Raw genomic sequence first — 17765 nt, 5'->3', positions numbered from 1 at the left:
TCTTTTATAGGTCATGAGTTTGATGTTGTATCTAAAAAATAAAATCTGTCTAGTCCAGTCACAAGTATTTTCTCCTTTGTTTCCTTCTAGTAGGTTTAAGGATTTAGGTTTTACATTTAGATTTATGATCAATTTCGAGTTAATTTTTGCATATTGTACCCGCTATGGTTTGAAGTTCACTCTTTTGCATGTGGATATCCAACTGTCCCAGAATTATTTATTGAAAGATTACCCTTTTTCCACTGAATTACCATCACACTTTTTCCACAATTCAGTCGTCCATATATTTGTGGGTCTATATTCTGTTCCACTATTTATCTACCTTGATGCCAATAATATGATATCTTTATTACTGTAGTTTCATAATAATGCAAATATTAGGTAGTGTAACTCCTGGAATTTTGTTCTTTTTTTTGAAATTTGTTTTGGCTATTCTAGGTCCCCTGCATTTCATAAAGGTTTTTTAATGAGTTTGTTAATTTTTGCAAAAAGTCTGCTGGGAATTTTATTGGAATTGTGTTAAATCTATATATCAATTTAGAGAGAATGGTTATCTTAATAATATTGAGTTTCTTACTCATAAACACAATGTATTTCTCCATTTATTTAAGTCTTCTTTAATTTCTCTCAATAATGTTTTATAGTTATAAGCATATAGGTCTTTCACATCTTTTGTCAAATTTACCCCTAGGTATTTCATATTTTTCATGCTGTTGTAAATGATATTCTTTTTGACTTAATTTTCTATTACTCATTGGCAGTTGACAGAAATACAATTGACTCTTTGCATATTGACCTTATATCCAATAACTTACTTAAACTCACTTATTCTAATAGTCTTTTCTAGATTTCATCAGATTTTCTACAGATAATTTTGCTGTCTGAAAATAAAGACAATTTTACTTCTTCCTTTCCAATTCGGATACATTTTATTTCTTTTCATTGCCTGACAGCATTGGTTAGAACTTCCAGTACCATGTAGAAGTGGTGAGAGAAAACACTGCTGTCTTTTTCTCCGGCTTAGAAGGAAAGCATTCAGTCTTTCACCATTAAGTATGGTTAGCTATAGGTTTTTACTAGATGTCCTTTATCAGGTTATAGCAAGTTTCTTTTTATTCCTACTTTGCTGAGAGCTTTTATCAGGAATGGATGTCAGATTTTGTCAGAACTTTTCTGCATTTAATGAGGTAGCCATATGGTTTTTCTTTTTTAGTTTGTTAATATGATGAAATATATCAATTCATTTTTAAATGTTGAACCAAACTCTTATGCCTGGAATGAAGCCCACTTATTCATGATGTATTATCATTTCTTATAATGTTGGATTTAATTTGCTAAAATTTTAATTAGAGCTTTTGTATCTCTGTTCATGATGAATAATTGCCTATAGTTTTCTTATCTTGTAACATCTTTATATGGCTTTGGTATGTAGTGCTGTTCTCATAGAATAATGAGTTGGGAAGTTTTCTTTCTCTTCCCTTTTCTGGAAGAGCTTCTGTAAAATTAGTATTATTTCTTCCTTAAATGCTTGTAAGAATTCATTAGTAAAGCCATCAGGACCTGGAGTTTTCTTTGCAGGAAGGTTTTAAACTACAAATTCCATTTCTTTAATAAATATAGGAATATTCAGGTTATCTATTTCTTTTTGAGTGAGCTTTGGTAGTCTGTATCTTTCAAATGATTTGTCTTTTTCATTTAACTTGTTGAATTTATAAGAATAAAGTATTAAGAATATTCCCTTATTATCCTGTTAATATCTACAGAATCTATGGTGATGTTACCAGCCTGTAACATAATGACAGGCTGATAATGACATAATGATAATGACAATTTGTGTCTTCATTTTTTTACCTCTGATGATTCTGGTTCAAGATTTATCCATTTTATTGATCTTTTCAAAGAACCAGCTTTTGGAATAAATGGTTTCCTTTATGGTTTTTCTGTTTCTACCTTATAGGTTTCTGCTTTGATCTTTATTATTTCCGTTCTTCTTACTTTGAGTTTAATCATTCTTTTTCTAGTTGCTTCCTCAATGGAAGCTGAGGTCACTGATTTGAGACCTTTTTTGTCTTTATAGTATTTAGTTATATAAATTTCCCCCTGTGTGCTGTTTTAGCAGCTTCCCACAATTTCTGATACTTTGTGTTTTCAATTTCATTCATGTCAAAGTACTTCCTAATTTCTCTTTCATCTCTTCTTTGACCCATGGATTATTTAGAAGTGTTTTATTTCATTTCCAAATGTTTAGGAATTTTCCAGGTATCTTTTTTACTGATTGCTAAATTAATTCCACAGTGATCAGAGAATAAACTGTCAGTGACTTGAATCCTGTCTATTGAGACTTGCTTTATGGCCCCAAATATGATCTATCTTAGTAAGTGTTCTTCATGCACCTGAAAAGAATACATATCAGATTTTGTTTGGGGGAATGTCCTACAAATGTCCATTTGATCAAGCTGATTGATGGTCATAGTCAAATCTTCTCCATTCTTACTGATTTTTCTGTCTATGTGCTCTACCAGTATTAGGAAAGCGGTATTAAAATCTCAGACAGTAATTGTGGACTTTTCTGTTTCTCCTTGAAGCTATATCAGATTTTGCTTCAGTAATCTGAAGCTCTATTATGAGGTACATAAATGTTTAGGATTGTTATGTCCTCTGATGAATTGACCCCTTCACCACTATGAAATGACTTTTTTTATCCTTGGTAATACTCTTTGCTCTGAAATCTACTGTATCTGATATTAATAGAGTCTCTCCAGCTTTCTTTTGACTAGTGTTAACATGGTATATCTTTGTCCTTCCTTTTACTTTTAACCTAATTTGTGTCTTTATGTTGAAGTGTGTTTCCTGTAAACAGCATACAGTTGAGTGTCTTCCTTTTTATATCCAACCTGTCAAAGTCTGCCTTTTAGTTGAGGTGCTTCTGTGATTATTAATATAATTATATTTAAGTCTATCATCTTGCTATTTGTTTTCTAGTTGTCCCATCTCTTTTCCTTCTATTTCTGCCTTTTTTTGAATTATTGGAGTATTTTTATGACGATATTTTATTTCCTTCTGAGCTAAAATTCTTTGTTGTGTTTCTTGAATTGTTACTTCAAGGTTTATAGTATACATCTTTAACTTATCACAGTCTACCTTCAAGTAATATACAGTTTTACATATATTATAAGAACCTTACTATACTTCCATTTATCTTCTTCTGGCATTTACACTATTGTTGCCACACATTTTACTTAAACATATGTTATAAACTCCACAACACATTATATTGTTTTCATTTAAGGAGTCAATCTTTAAAAGAGATTTAAATAATTTTTCAAAACCTTATATATTTATCCATGCAGTTATTATTTCTGGTTCATCTCATTGTGTGTATAGGTCTATATTTCTATCTGATATCATTATCCTTCTGCCTAAAGAATTTCCTTTAACAATTTTTGTGGTACAGGTGTGGTACAGCATTTATGTTTGAACACATCTTTACTTTCATTTTTTGAAAGTTGTTTTTTCTGGGTATAAAATTCTAGGTTGACAGTTGTATTCTTTCAGTACTTTAAAGATATTGCTTCACTTGCATGAGTGACAGCAGACAAGGAATCTGTTATCATCTTTATCTTTGTTTCTGTGGATGTAATGTTTTTTCCCCTAAGGGCTTTAAAATTTTTCTTTTTATCACTAATTTTAAGCAGTTTGATAATGGTGTAAGGGTGCCATTTTCTTCATGTTTCTAGTGCTTGGAGTTCATTGATATTCTTGGGTTCATAGTCTTAGTCAAATTTGGAACATTTCCTACTATTTTAAAAAATATTTTTCTGTCACCCCCCCCCACACACACCTCTTCTCCTTTTGGTACTCCAACTGTACATATAAAAACTCACCTGAAGTTGTTCCGGAGGTCACTGATACTCCTCATTTTTTTTAGATTCTTTTTGGAAAGTTTCTATTGCTATATCTTCAAGTTCTCTTTTTTTCTGCACTGTCTAATCTTCCATTAATCCCATCCAGTGTATTTTTCATTTTCATCTTGAGAAGTTTGACATGGGTGTTTTTTATATTTTCCAAACCTCTACGTAACTTTTTGAATATATGGAATGCAGTTTTAATGACTTTTAATATCCTTGTTTTCAAATTCTAACATCTGTGTCATTCTGAGTTGGTTTCAATTGATTGTTCTCCTCATTACGGAGAATAATGCTAATGTTTTTCTGCTTCTGTGCATGCCTGGTAATCTTTGACTAAATGCCAGGCATCTTGAATTTTACCTTGTTGGTAAAATTTACCTTGTTGGGTGCTGGATATTTTCATATTCCTATATTCTTGAGACTTGTGCTAGGATAGCAAAGTTATTTAGAAACAGTTTGGCCCTTTCAGTAGTGCTTTTATGACTTGTTTGTCATATCCAGAGCAATGCAGTACCAAGGCAAGAGCTTCCTGAGTATTCTCTCCAATGCCTCCTGGATTATGAGTTTATAAAGCCTGGCTGCTGGGAAGAGTCACTGTTCCTGTTCCTGCGTGAGTACCAGACATTGTTCCCTTTAATCCTGTCTGACAATTCTCTTCCGGCCTCAGGCTGTTTCCTCACCCATGTGTTGATCAGTGCAGCACTGTATCCTTGAGGAGAAAGTCCTGCAGATCTCTTGCAGTCTTCCCTTTGCGTAGTTCTCTCCTCTCTGGTACTCTGCCCTGCAGACTCTCTCCATCTTGAGTCTGCCCTGCAGACTCTCTCCATCTTGATCTTGCAATGACACCAATTGTCATTATCATTATGTCATTTCCCCAGTTAGCTGGGGAAATTTTCACATTCAACTGATTTGTTTCTCATCTCTGAGGGATCACTGTCTTTTGTTGCCTGGTGTCCAGTGTTTTGAAAAACACTGCTTTATATATGTTGTTTGGTTTTATGTTCTTTTGGTTGTTTCAGGTCAGAGGATTAGGGGAAATCTGGTCCCTGTTGCTCTATCTTGGCCATTTTGCTCTTATCCTACATGGGAGAGTAAATCCGATCCCTGTTGGTCCATCTTGGCTGGAAACAGACGTCCAATTTTTAATTGTTGTTTAATGTTATCTTATATGGACATATTATAATTTATTTATCCATTCTCTTGCTGATAGACTTTTGGATTATTTCCAATTTTAAGTAATTGTAAATAAACTTCTATGAACGTTTTTAATGTGTATTTTTTGGTGAGGCATGCACTCATCACTCTTGGGTTAATATTAATACTTAGGAGTAGAATAGCCAGGTTGTTAAAAAAAAGCGCCTATGTTTAGCTTTAAGATATGCTGCCAAAGGGGTTTACTGTTTAACCTCCCACCAGCCATGTATGAAAGTTCCTGTTGCTCCACATCTTCATCAGCACTTGGTACTGTCAGTGTTGTTCATTTTAGCCATTCTGGTGGTGTCTCATTTTAACTTGTACTTCCCTAGGGACTAATGCTTTACTTAATTAATGATTTTGATTGAGCATCTTTTCATATGCTTACTGACCGTTAGAATACCCTCTTACGTGAAGTGACTTTGCAAGTCTTTTGCCCATTTTAAAATTGAATTGCTTAACTTTTTCTTAATGATTAGTAGTTTCTTTATACAATCTGAGTATGAATCTTTTGTCGAACATATTATTGTGAATATCTTCACCCTGTCTAGGCTTATCTTTTCACTCTTTATGGTGTATTTCGATAAAAAAAGTCCTCAATTTCCATGAAGTCCCGTTCTTTCATGGTTAGTTCCTTTGGTGTGTTGTTTAAGAAATCCTTGCCTACCTCAAATCATCAGCATATTTTCATATATTTTCTTCTGGAAACATTACTGTTTTCTCCCTTCTTGAATATAGAAGCAATAATATGAGAAATTTTATGTTACCTAAAACTTCTTTTTGTCCTTCTATAGGCCTTCTGTTCAACATCCAGTTGTAGGACATTGTCAAGAGGCAATTTGAGGTCAATAGCTGCACACAGTAATAGTAGGCTCTAAACCCATTACAAGGTCCCCTGCTATTCACAGTGTGGCTTGCGAATCAGTTAGCAAAACAAATATTTGACTTCACCCTTCCTTCATTCTGTAGTGTGTCTGGGTGTTTTCAGTTTGTTTGCTTGTTTTAAAGTTTCTATAAATAACAGATTGAAGAGCACTTCTCTTTGGCTCGTGGCCCTAGGAGTGAGTTTTTATTTCCTTCTTCATTGTTTTTCATTGTTTTCTAAATTCTCTGTAATAAACATGCATACTTTTAATTAAAAAGTAAACTTTAAAAAGAAAACAAGTTAAGCAGCTGTGATTAAATTATATGTATGTTTTTCCATTTGTAGGAATAAAATACGATGTTTCATGATTCTTTCCTAAATAGATTATGTTGACCATACACATTATGACTTACAAAGCAACTTGCTCAGTGAATGTCTGTCAAGCAGACAGAACAGTTTCGTTAACTTAAAAGCTTTCTGCAATCTACATATTTTCCCGTACTAATAACATATGGTTTTTATTAAAGTCTTGGTCAAGATTTTTTTGTTCTTGGTCTTACCTTATCAGCAAATGAAGCCACAGGGAGTTTCTTAAACGAAATCATTTGCCACGTGTCACTAAATAACTACCAAGAACAGAGGCTGAGCAATCCTTTCTGATGCCATCCATGTTGCAGAAGTGAGAGAAAGACTTCTGGATAGAAATATCTCAAACGGGCTACTTACACTCTGCACCCGAGTCCTCTTTTCCTGCACTATTATGGGACAGTTTTTACTGAGATGTATGCAGTCACCCAAGCAGCATTTAGAAATGCATAGTTTACTTGACAGCATTTACAAATTATGTCTTTTCCTCAGAATAACTTACACTGTAGAAATGCTTCCATATGCTAAAGTTGGACACGCTATAATAAATGAGAAAGAAAAAGATGTATTTTAGAGGGTAGTTTTCATACGCATACTAAACTACAGTTTGCACAAATCAGTAATGCTGTCCCTTAAGAATTTACCATAAATGGTTTTCTAATTCTTGCTGCTGCTCTCTACTACAGATTGAGAGTGGACCTTGCCACAAAACAGTCAGCAGGAATTCAATTATGATTTATCTAAGTAATGAAAACAATTGGATAGCAATCATAATTCTTAGGTTTTAATGAAAAAATATACTTTTTTTTTTCTCTCAAATCCTTTTTGTTCCTTAAGGTCCAGGAGGAGACAATTTCCAACTTCAAAACACATATACAGTAATTACAGTTAACCTCTCTCTACCCGACTTTAGAGCACTGCCTAGCAAATGGCGGGCCATGGGGCCAATCCAGTTTTTTGTAAATAAAGTTTCATTGGAACACAGCCATGTACATTTATTTACATGTTATCTATTGCTGCTTTTGTGCTACAAAAGCAGAGCTGACTAGTTGTGACAGAGACTTTGTAGCCCAGAAAGCCTAAAATAGTCACAACCGGTCATTTATGGAAAAACATTTCCAACCCCTGTTTTAATAAGTATCTCCTTATTTCTTATGTTGCAGAAATAAATGGATGCTACTACTGCCAGTACTGCTTGTGCTCCAGGATTTGGGGGATATAGCCAGGCAGGATGACAGTCACAGCTCCACAGAGCTCCAATAGAATGTCAAGAAGAAACTCACCACCCAAGAAAGCACTGAGTCTTTTCTTCTCTGGGGTGAATGACAATGACAATGATCCTGGCAGCTAAAATGTATATAATTATATTGAAGAACTGTCCTAAAATGCATGTTTTCCAAGTAAAGGAATCTATACATTATTTTGAAAAAATAATGTATTTAATTTAACTTTCTACTGCAAAGTTTTTAATAATTTGACAAGGAGGAACCATACACCACGATGTGAAACTTTTCGCTCAATTTTTAAATTCAACATTCTAAAGTCATTCATAAATCATTTTTAAAAATTTCTCAGAACAAATACTTTAAGAAATATGGAGGCTTACCAAGCACATTATGGTGCAGCTTGGTAAAAAGAATAAACATCATTAAGAAAAAGAAAAAGAAAGAAATATGGAGGCAATAACTTTTTGTGAACCTTTTGTTCAGGCTACATTTATATCATTCAGGCTAACTTGAAAAATTAAGAGAAACAGCAAAGTAAATTGACCATTTATAAAACATTTTCAGGTATGATGGTCTATTTGAATAACAGCAAAAAATAAAAAGAACACTGGTAGATTGATTCAACTATTAGGATTAACAACCCTGATTAACCCTGAACACTAATAAATAATACAACATAATAATGAAAACAGACAGCTGTCTTAGTCTGATCCAGCTGCTATAACAAAAATACTATAGACTGTGTGGTTTATGGAAAACTTAAATTTATTTTTCACAATTTTGGAGTCTGGGATGTCCAAGATTAAGGGGCCTGTGGATTTGGTGTCTGAGGAGAACATGTTTCCTGGTTCATTGACAGCAATGTTCTCCCTGTGTCCTCACATAGCAGAGGAGGTTAGAGATCCCTCTGGGACCTTTTTTATAAGGGCATTTATCCCCTCCTGACCTAATCACCTCCCAAAGGCTCCACCTCCAAATATCATCACACTGGGGATTAAGTTTCAACAAATGAATTTGTGGGGACACATTTGGTCTATAGCATTCCATCCCTGGGCCCCCATAATTCACACCCTTCTTGCAAGCAAAATACATTCATTCCATCCCAATAACCCAGAAAGTCTTAACTGGTTCCAGCATCATTATTAAACTCTAGGCCCAGAGTCTCATCTAAATGTCACCTAAATCAGATATAGGTGAGACTCAAGGTATGATTCTTCCTGAAGCAGATTGCTCTCCAGCTGTGAATATGTGACATCAAACATGTTATGTGCTTCCAAAATACAATGGTAAGACAGGCACAGGAGAGACACTCCCATTCCAAATGGGAGAACGAGGAAAGAAGAAAGTCCAAATCCCACCCGGGGAAATTCCATAAAGGCTTAAGAATAATCCTCTTTGGCTCCATGCTCTGCCTTCCAGGCCCACTGGGCCCATGGTCCTACCTGCACGGGTTGGGGCCCCAAATTTCCAGGCTGCGCTGCCCCCACTGTGGTTCTCCAAGGTTGGGGTCCTGGGACCTGGGCTCAAGCCTTGTCCTTTGAAATCTGGGTGGAGGCAGTCATGCCCCCAAGGCTCTGCTGGGCACAGCCCACACCCTTCCCCGGGCCACTGGAGCAGCTCCTGGCGCAGCTGAGGAGCTCGGAGTGAGTGTGGGGAGTGGAAACCACCAAGCGAGGTGGTGCAGAGATGAGCCAGATCTGGAAGGCACTGCAGCCCCCTTTGCATTCTTCCACTGTCCTGGACAATAAATAGCTCCTGGCGTCGGTCAAGATAACTGACTAATTGCCTTATCAAACAGTCTCTCAACCACACCCGTAGTATCCTTCCCTGGACAGGCTTTCTCAATCTTTTCAATACGGATCTGCTGAAGATTTTCCAAAATCTTTAAGTTCTGTGTTCTGCTTCCTTTCCAGTTAACAGTTCCATCTTTAAGTCATTTTTCTCTTCTCACTTTTTACTATGAGCAGTCAAGAGAAACCAGGTCACTCCTTCAACACTTTGCTTAGATTTCTTTGGCTAAATATCTAATTTCATCACTTGCAAGTTCTACCTGCCACAAAACACCAGAACAGAAACAAGCCAAGTTCTCTGCCACTTTATAACAAGCAGAGCCTTTCCTCCAGTTTCCAATAACGTGTTCCTCACTTCCATCTGAGACCCCATCAGAATGGCCTTTAACCTCTATATTTCTACCAATATTTCATTCGGGATTGCTTAGGTATTCTCTGGGAAGATTGAGCTCCCCTCTTTTCTTTCTCAGCTCTCACCCGAATCGCCTTTAAAAGTCCATTCATGGCAACATAGGCTTTTTCTAACATGCACTTCAAAACTCCTCCAGCCTCTACCCATTACCCAATTCCAATGCCACTTCCACGTTTTAGGTATTTGTTATAGCAGCACCACCACTTCTCAGTGCCGATTTTCGTCTTAGTCCGTTTGAGCTGCTAAAACAGAATATCATAGACTGAGTGGCTTATACAGAACAGAAATTGATTTCTCACAGTTCTGAAGTCTAGATGTCCGAGGTCAGAGTGCCAGCACAGTGCCGACCTCCGGGGTGCAGACTTCTCCTTGCATCCTCACATGGTGGGGCAGCAAGCTCTCCCATAACGCTAACAAGGGCACTAATCCCATTCATGAGGACCCCACTCCATCACCTAATCACCTCCCAAAGGTCCCACCTCCGAATACCATCATACAGGGGTTTAGGTTTCAACACACCAACCTGGGGGGCAGGGAGGACACAAACATTCAATCTATCATAGTTGTCCTCTCTGACTCTTGAAATCATGAATGGGGATGATGCAGTACAGTAAAAGGGGTGTAAATTGCCAAGTGACTCCAACAAAATGATGCTTAGATCTTGGCCAGGTTTTCCATTCATTCAGTCAGTCTTTCGGCAAGTATTTTATTGAGCACCTACAACAGGCCAGGCTGTATTCCAGGAGGTGGAAATTGGGGAGTGAACAAGACAGGTAAGATTCCACCTTCATGGAGCTGACACCCTAATGGGGGACACGACACAATACAGGTTCACATCTGGCCCAGAAAGACAAAGTCAGAACATAATCCACAGACCTAAGATAAATCAGACTAATCAGACAAGAACATCAAGAACTTCTCCCAAGAAGGTGCATATCTAGGCAAACCTGTACACCTACTCTTTTCTTGCCCCCCTTCTCTCCTGGACTTCTCCTATGAAAAGCCCCTCTAGGAAAGGTTCCAACCAACTCAGTCACAGTTAGATACAAATGACTGACCTATCAGTCCTCTCAGAAGTATCTGCATTTCATTACCTGTAGACATAAGGAGTCCCTAGGTAGGAGAAAGGGATTTTAGGGACCCTCCCAAAGTCATATCATGCATCTGTTTCTCAGGAAATATTAATCACACAAGTGCTCTGTTGCAGGACGGCATTGGGCTTGTTTAGGCAGCAGTGAATAATTCCTTTACTATGAAACACACAGAGCCTGAAGGGAAGCATGCCTGCTACTGTCCGTTTGTCCCTCCAGATGCTCTGTCCACCCTTCTCCACCCAGCCCTGTTGCCCAGGAGGCTGGCCTTTGGGCACTGCATTAAGGGAGTTTTCTGTCTTCTGTCCTTTGGTTGGATTCAGGTTTAGGGAGTCACCAGCAGGAGATGGAGGGGAGGAGGTAAAAGAGGGCCGGGTTCTTATTTCCCTGCTCCCCGCCCCCTGCCTGGCCACTGGCTGCTGTGTCCTTCTAACCGAAGATCATGGATGGCTCCCTCCAAGGGGCGCTCTTACATGGCTACAGCCTCAGCTTTAGCTGCAGCTCTGTCTCTAACCATCCCCACGCATCCCCCTGAGGTGCCCCTAGCGGGGGTAAAGGCTCCGCCGAAGCTCCTCCACCCCTAGGGGAGGTAGAGTCTGCTCGCTCATCTCTCCTTAACCGCCCCACTCTAATGGACATGGGCTACAAAGCCAGCACTGCTTTCGGATCAGAGACTGACTCTGGGCACCAGCTTCATTTTGAAGATCAAGAACTTCGGAAGGATAGGAAGACTGGTGAACATCCTACGAATGGTGCTTCCTCTGAGAATCAGCGGTGACTCAACTCCACATAGAACAAAGCTCAGGGCGGTGATGACTGGTCCAACCCCAGGCCCCCGGGCAGAGAAGGAAAGCCTCTGAACGGCCGTGGCTTACCTTTCTGTGTTCAGTGGAGGGCTGTGGGCAGACGAGCTGGAATCCAAGCAGCAGGAGGGAACCCAGGACACTGAGAAAGAAAAACAGCAACAGGCAGGGCTGTGAGTATGTTCCAGGCAGCAGTGTCCAGCAGAAGGCGCATCTCCATCTCGTCACTGGAAGGGAGAGCACAGTGCAACCCAGGCCCTGGATGTGACCCAGTGAAGATGCAAAGGGCCCCGCAGGAGAGGAGACAGCTGCGGGCGGGGCTGTGGCACGAGGCAGACCTGGGATCAAACCCCACTTTACTGCTTACCGGCAAGGTTTCCAAGTCAGGACATTGAACCTCTTTGAGCCTCAGTCTCCTCCCTTGTAAGATGGGGATACCACAGAAGCTGGCTGGAGGTCTGGGGAGGCCTGTATCAGATAACACACCGTGCCCCGGCACAGAGTAAGTGCTCGTGCATGCTTGGTCCTCGTGGAGGTGGTAAGGTCAGGCCAGAAGGGGGGCAGCTTCTCCCAGGTAAGTTCCTCTCCCTCATTCCAGGCTTTCCTCGGAACCATTCCTCTGCCCGTCCTTGGGCTTTTAGTGTCAGATATGTTCTCCATGGGTGGGATTAGCTGTGTTAAGCCCCACTGTCACCAGCCCTGATTAAGGCTTGTCATCAAATAAAGAGAAGGTGTAGAAATAGGAACCAGCTGGCCCCGAGACAGCAGGGTATGCTGGGAGAGCGTGAAGCTTTGGATTCAAACACATCGAGGCCAGAATCCCAACTCCGCCATTCCCATCTGTCTCAACCACTGCGCCAGCAGGGAAGCCCTTGAATCCTTCTTTTAAGGGTTTAACCCTGAGGGCAGTTAGGTAACCCAGTGCTTCTCAACCTTTTTGAGGCCTCTAACATAACTGAGAGATGTGAAACATGCCCTTGTCCAAAGGAAAACTCACTGTGTAGAGGCGGGCATGAGGAATACCTGTCTGAATCTGGGGGGTAAGGCCTGTGGAGCTAGAAAAGCTCCCACCATCTCTGAGAACCCTGAATTCCACCCTAACCCTCACTGTGCCTGAAAATGAGACCGGTCCTAGCAGAACACACAGAATGGATGTGGCCGGACTGGTTAAAGACCGTGTGGTGGGACAAGAAGCAGGGGGAAGGGATATGTACCAAGGTGTTCCATGCATCCTTTTTGTTGCTGTCTTAGATTTGCACTGAAGTCCCAAAGCTAAGAACCAACGGGATGACATACACACACGTTCCAAAGAGAAGGGCTGCACCGTGTACTCAGGACCAGAAACGGAGGTGCCTCCCTCTGCCCCCACCCATCCTGTCCCGCAGCCCCTCACCCTAAACCTTCAGGCTGAGCAAGGAGCAGGGTGTGGGCTGGTGAATGGGAGAAGTTTGCTAGGGATGCAGGAATGCTGAGCACAGCCCCTTCACTCCCCTTAGGGGAGGAAAAGTTGGAACTCTTCCCAGCCAAACAAGGAGGGCTACCATTCGAGAGATTGATCTGGACCCCCTGGGTTTGGGGTATAAGGAGCGGTGCTTGATTTTCCCCTGAAACGTATTTAAAGGCCAAAACCTGGCTGGAGTGTCTAGGAGGGCGGAGCAGTGTGAGAGGGCTGGGGGGGTGGGAGCAGCCTACATACCTGGAGCTTAAAGGGGCAAGGAAAGCTGGGGTTCTCCCATGGAAAGCAGGACTCAAGTCCTCTGGCAAGGACCTCACCAAAAGACGGGTGATGTGTGGTGCGTACCCATGGGGGCCGGGAGCTGGGGGAGGCGAGATAAAGAGGCAGCCAGTTCTCGCACAGCCTGAACCAGGGCATGAGCAACAGGAGATCCCGGTGAGGGGGAGGTTCTCCAAAGGACCAACCAAAGGGCCCTGAGAGGAGAATCCACAACATAACACCGGCCAAGCCAGGACAGCAACACCAGATGACAGCGGGCACCGATGCTATTGAGATCCTCTTTGCCCAGCTATCTGTCCCCTCCCCTGCTCTGTCCTGGAGGAACTAATGAGGACCAGAGGGAGCGGGGCACAGAGGGGAACTAGGAGTGTGAAGAAGCAGCCAACCCCTCTCTTCCCACTACAGGGGTCTGAGGCCAGACCAGGCCCAGTATGGGGGGAAGAAAGGAGCTTTAAATTGGATGAGAGACTGAAGGTTTTATATCTGACTAGACTTTCTTTTAATGTAGCATATCTGTACATGAAATCCTTCCAAGTAAGGAATCTATTCAGAAAAATATAAAATTAGTGGTGAAAAGAATCAAAGAATGATTTAAAACTTGCTGAGGCTCTAGGCCAGTGCTGTCCAAGAGAACTTTCTACAACAATGGAAATGTTCTCTCTCTGTACTGTCCAAAGCACAGGCACACGGATCTGTGCTGCTCGGCACACAGGGGGCTAAGGGTGCACGCCTGGATGGTGAAGTTACTGATGCCTTAGATTCACCCAAAAAGTACTCAAGGAAAACAAAAACTAAAGGTACTGAAGGAAAACTAAAACTTCTAGAAGGATGGGCATTCAACCATTAAAGCTACCCCCTCCCTCACATACACACATCTTTTGGGGCCTTTTGATACTTGAAAGAGAGACTGCTCATTAAGCCTGCAATGGACCAGAAAACTGCCTAAGCTGTCTTCCAGGCACGGGGCAGGGGTATCAAAAGGAGTGGGTGTGAACACAGTGATGGGAGAAGAACAGTTATTTTTCTAGTTGTATCCTTACTGGATACAACCTTATGCTCCTTGGTTACATGACCTTGGGCAAAGCACCTCTGCACCTCAGTTTCTTCATCGGTAACATGGGAATAATAGAACCCGCCCTGCCTACCTCAAACGAGTTCATGCGCAAGAAAGCACCTTATGAAGCCGTGCCTACAAATCTGAATCATTTGTAACACATTCTGGCACTGTTTACTCATTTAAAAAGAAAACCAGATTGGTGTGGTTTTGTTAAGAAAACAAACAGCAGCTCCAGAAATGCGTTATACCTCAGCCCCTCAAAGTTCTTGGCACACACCTAAGCCACATATGTGTAATGCAATCAGGAGCCGTTTTGCATAACCACTCATCCCAGGCTGCACTTCCATAACAGTCGGGGGACTTGGAGTGGGAGAGGGAGTGAAAGATGGGAGAAGGGAAAATTCTAGGTTTCCTGTTGTCTTGGAGGGACTGCATTCCAGGGTTGCCTGGTCAACTCTATTCCCAGATATGGTTACAGCTCCTTCCCTCCCCACGTTCAGGTGTCTGCCCAAAGGTGTCTCTTCTCCATAAGGCTTCCCTGACCCTACATAAAACAGGACTTCCTCTCCCAGCCCAGCCTACTTCTCTTTCTCCATAGCACTTTCCATTTCACATAGGATGTCTTTATTCACTTAAATTTCTTCCTCTGCCCACTAGGATATAAGGTCCATGAGATCAGGGAGTCTGTTTTGTTACTCCTTTATCTCCCAGCACCTCGGAAAGTATCTGCTACATAGGAAGAGCATTGATTTAATGAATGAGGCTTCATCCTCTTATGACCTGTGAAATTTCAAGATAAGTGGAAAGGGAGTGGATTAATGGATTTCAAAATGTCCAAAGTAACTTTGGGAGCTTTGCAAAGCTCTTTTATGAGGGATTTATAAGAATCAGTGTGCTTTTGAGTCTCTACGTGACTTTCCAAAAATTCATCCCCATAGGATTTACACAAGGTCTGGCAGCAGAATGTTTGTTGGTGCTTTTGTTGCAAAAATGCTACGCAAGTTATGTTCAGATGTTCAGATGCTTCTTCTCTTCATCAAGCTGGGCCCCAGTGAGGCTAAAATGCATAGGGATACCCAATAAAATTCTTGCTGGAATAAAACCTTAGTTAGTAAATGGGCTCTGCTCTGAATGGAATAGAATAAATTCCCCCAGAGGGGAAATTATTCTTTGGGCTGCAATCACACCAGCCAGAGCAATATATAACCCCAGGGGCCAGATGAAACTCGGCCAAGGGCTGTAAGGTTCCCACCCCTACTCTGTAGACTCCGTTTTAGGACACCTCAGCCTGCTCCCACATCCCTGTCTAATTGCTAGTCCATAGCTGTGCCCACAGCTCTTTAAAACACTGACAATCTGGCCCAAACTCTTGCTCCTCCTGACCCAATTCAAAATTAATGTTTGGGGAATGGGAGAGCATGTGCGTGTCTGTGTGTGTGCGACTCGTGTGTTATTCCACTTTGATAGTTTGCTTTGGCAAACTGCTCCCAGCTTGCAACGTTTTGACAGATTGAAGGCTACCAGGGCCTTTGGCAAACAAATCACACTCTCCCCTCCAAGCGGTGGCGGAAGCCACATTTCTAGCGAGACTTTCCGATTCACCTTGCAGGAGAAGCAGCCCAACATTTCACACCAATCAGAACAACAACAACAACAAAAGTTATGCCGTTTACCCAGCCCTGTTCTAGATTTGAAACACTCTAACATTTCATTTCCTGTAGAAAATAATGCCCGCTGAAATTTGGTACAAGATTGACATCACGGAACTGGGACTCTGCCCTTGTGTATTCGCCTGGGCCAACCCCTTCCCACCCCCCTCCCCCAATCATCCTTGACTCCAGTGAGGGTGGATCATGTCACAGCCTCTGTGTACCTCGGATTATCTCAATGAATTCAATGCCACTTGAGCATATTAAGTCATAAAACAAGCAAAAGACCAAAAAAAATAAAAATAAAAACCTTACTTTTTTCCTTTTCAGTTAATACAACCCAAGAGATATTTTGGGAGCAACCTGATCACGAATAAAATTATACTGACCTTCACAAAAGAGAGCCAAAATCTTAGCATCGAAGTGAAATCTCCACCTGCACTCTGCGGATCAAACATTTTTGCTAAGCGTGCATTTTACTGTGTTCAGCTCAACCCTCTGCCTTCCTCTGACAGCAGTTAAAGGGTAAAGGCAGCAAGAGAAGGAGATGGGTTACAAATGACATTAGCCAGAAGACTACGTGGTTACCACTGATCTCAACGCTTACAAGTATTATTTCATTTAATTGTCAAAACCATCCTATCAGACACTTTGATTATACCCATTTTTCAGGTGAGGAATTTGAGGCACAGAAAGGCTAAGAGTCATTTATTGAAGGGCACACACACCTAATGAGTGGCAAAGCCTGATTTCAATGCCAAAAGTCAGATTCTTGGCCTGGACCCTTAACCACCGTGCTCTGGGGCCTCCTAGGACACAACACACCTTGAAACCAAGCATTTGCCATTTTATTACATCACTTTTCTTCCGCAGTCTGTATAAGGCTGTGGCTTCACACGTCTGTTTTACTTTCTGTCACTGCTTGCAAAAAAATAATCAGAAAATAAGTGGATACAGTAAAACTTCATGCATCCACTCTCACTAGACAACAGTCTAAATTTTAAAATAATTGAAGCTTACCATTGAAATCCCAAACTTAAAAAAAAAATACATTCTGTTTCTTTGCCCTGCTTTCTCATAGAGTATGCCGTGCTTAAGCAACCTTGTTTAGATGGCTCAGGGTCACCAGAGTGAGTATTAATCAATTCGTGCAGCATAAGGTGGCGGCCTTGGAGCACAGCAGCCTGAGAGCACCGTGGAAGCCTGAGGCTTTCTGAATCCAGTTGGCCCTTGGCCAGCTCCTCCCTCCCATCAGGCAGGCTTCGCTTACCTTCCCACAGATGAGCCCGCGCCTCTTAACTCGGCTTCCTTCGGGTCCGCCTTGGCCTCGGAAACCGTTAGACAACCAAGCTGCAGCGAGGCCAAGATCAAACCGGCTCAGGGAAAAGGCCTGCCTGGCTTTCGTGGAGTAAATATTTCCATTTTAGAGCATGGACTTACGGACACCTATTCTAATTGCATATTGGTTCTTATTGCTTATTTCCAGGCTCTCAATTATCACAGTCATTTGCGTTTTCTGGACTGGGGTCTCTGGAAAAGTGAGGTGTTCTGTCACAGCACAGCTCTTTTTTTTTTTTTTTTAATTTTATTTATTTATTTTTGGCTGTGTTGGGTCTTCATTTCCGTGCGAGGGCTTTCTCTAGTTGCGGCGAGCGGGGGCCACTCTTCA

General features: G+C 41.3%; 1 protein-coding gene across 2 annotated transcripts in view; it reads right to left on the bottom strand.

The window, feature by feature from the left end:
- THSD4 (thrombospondin type 1 domain containing 4) overlaps positions 1-17765 on the bottom strand; it is a 576361-nt gene that overhangs the window by 525225 nt on the left and 33371 nt on the right. For both annotated transcript variants that reach the window (XM_027123511.1, XM_027123512.1), the window contains exon 3: positions 11728-11797. In XM_027123511.1, coding sequence (XP_026979312.1) covers positions 11728-11797 — 70 coding nt within the window. The remainder of the gene's footprint in view (positions 1-11727; positions 11798-17765) is intronic.

Source organism: Aethalodelphis obliquidens, unplaced genomic scaffold (assembly GCF_003676395.1).
Source record: "Aethalodelphis obliquidens isolate GAN/ISIS:26980383/991018 unplaced genomic scaffold, ASM367639v1 scaffold26, whole genome shotgun sequence".
Classification (NCBI taxonomy): Eukaryota; Metazoa; Chordata; class Mammalia; order Artiodactyla; family Delphinidae; genus Aethalodelphis; species Aethalodelphis obliquidens.
The sequence above is the reverse complement of the archived record's forward strand: the minus strand, read 5'-3'. Positions and strand labels throughout refer to the sequence as shown.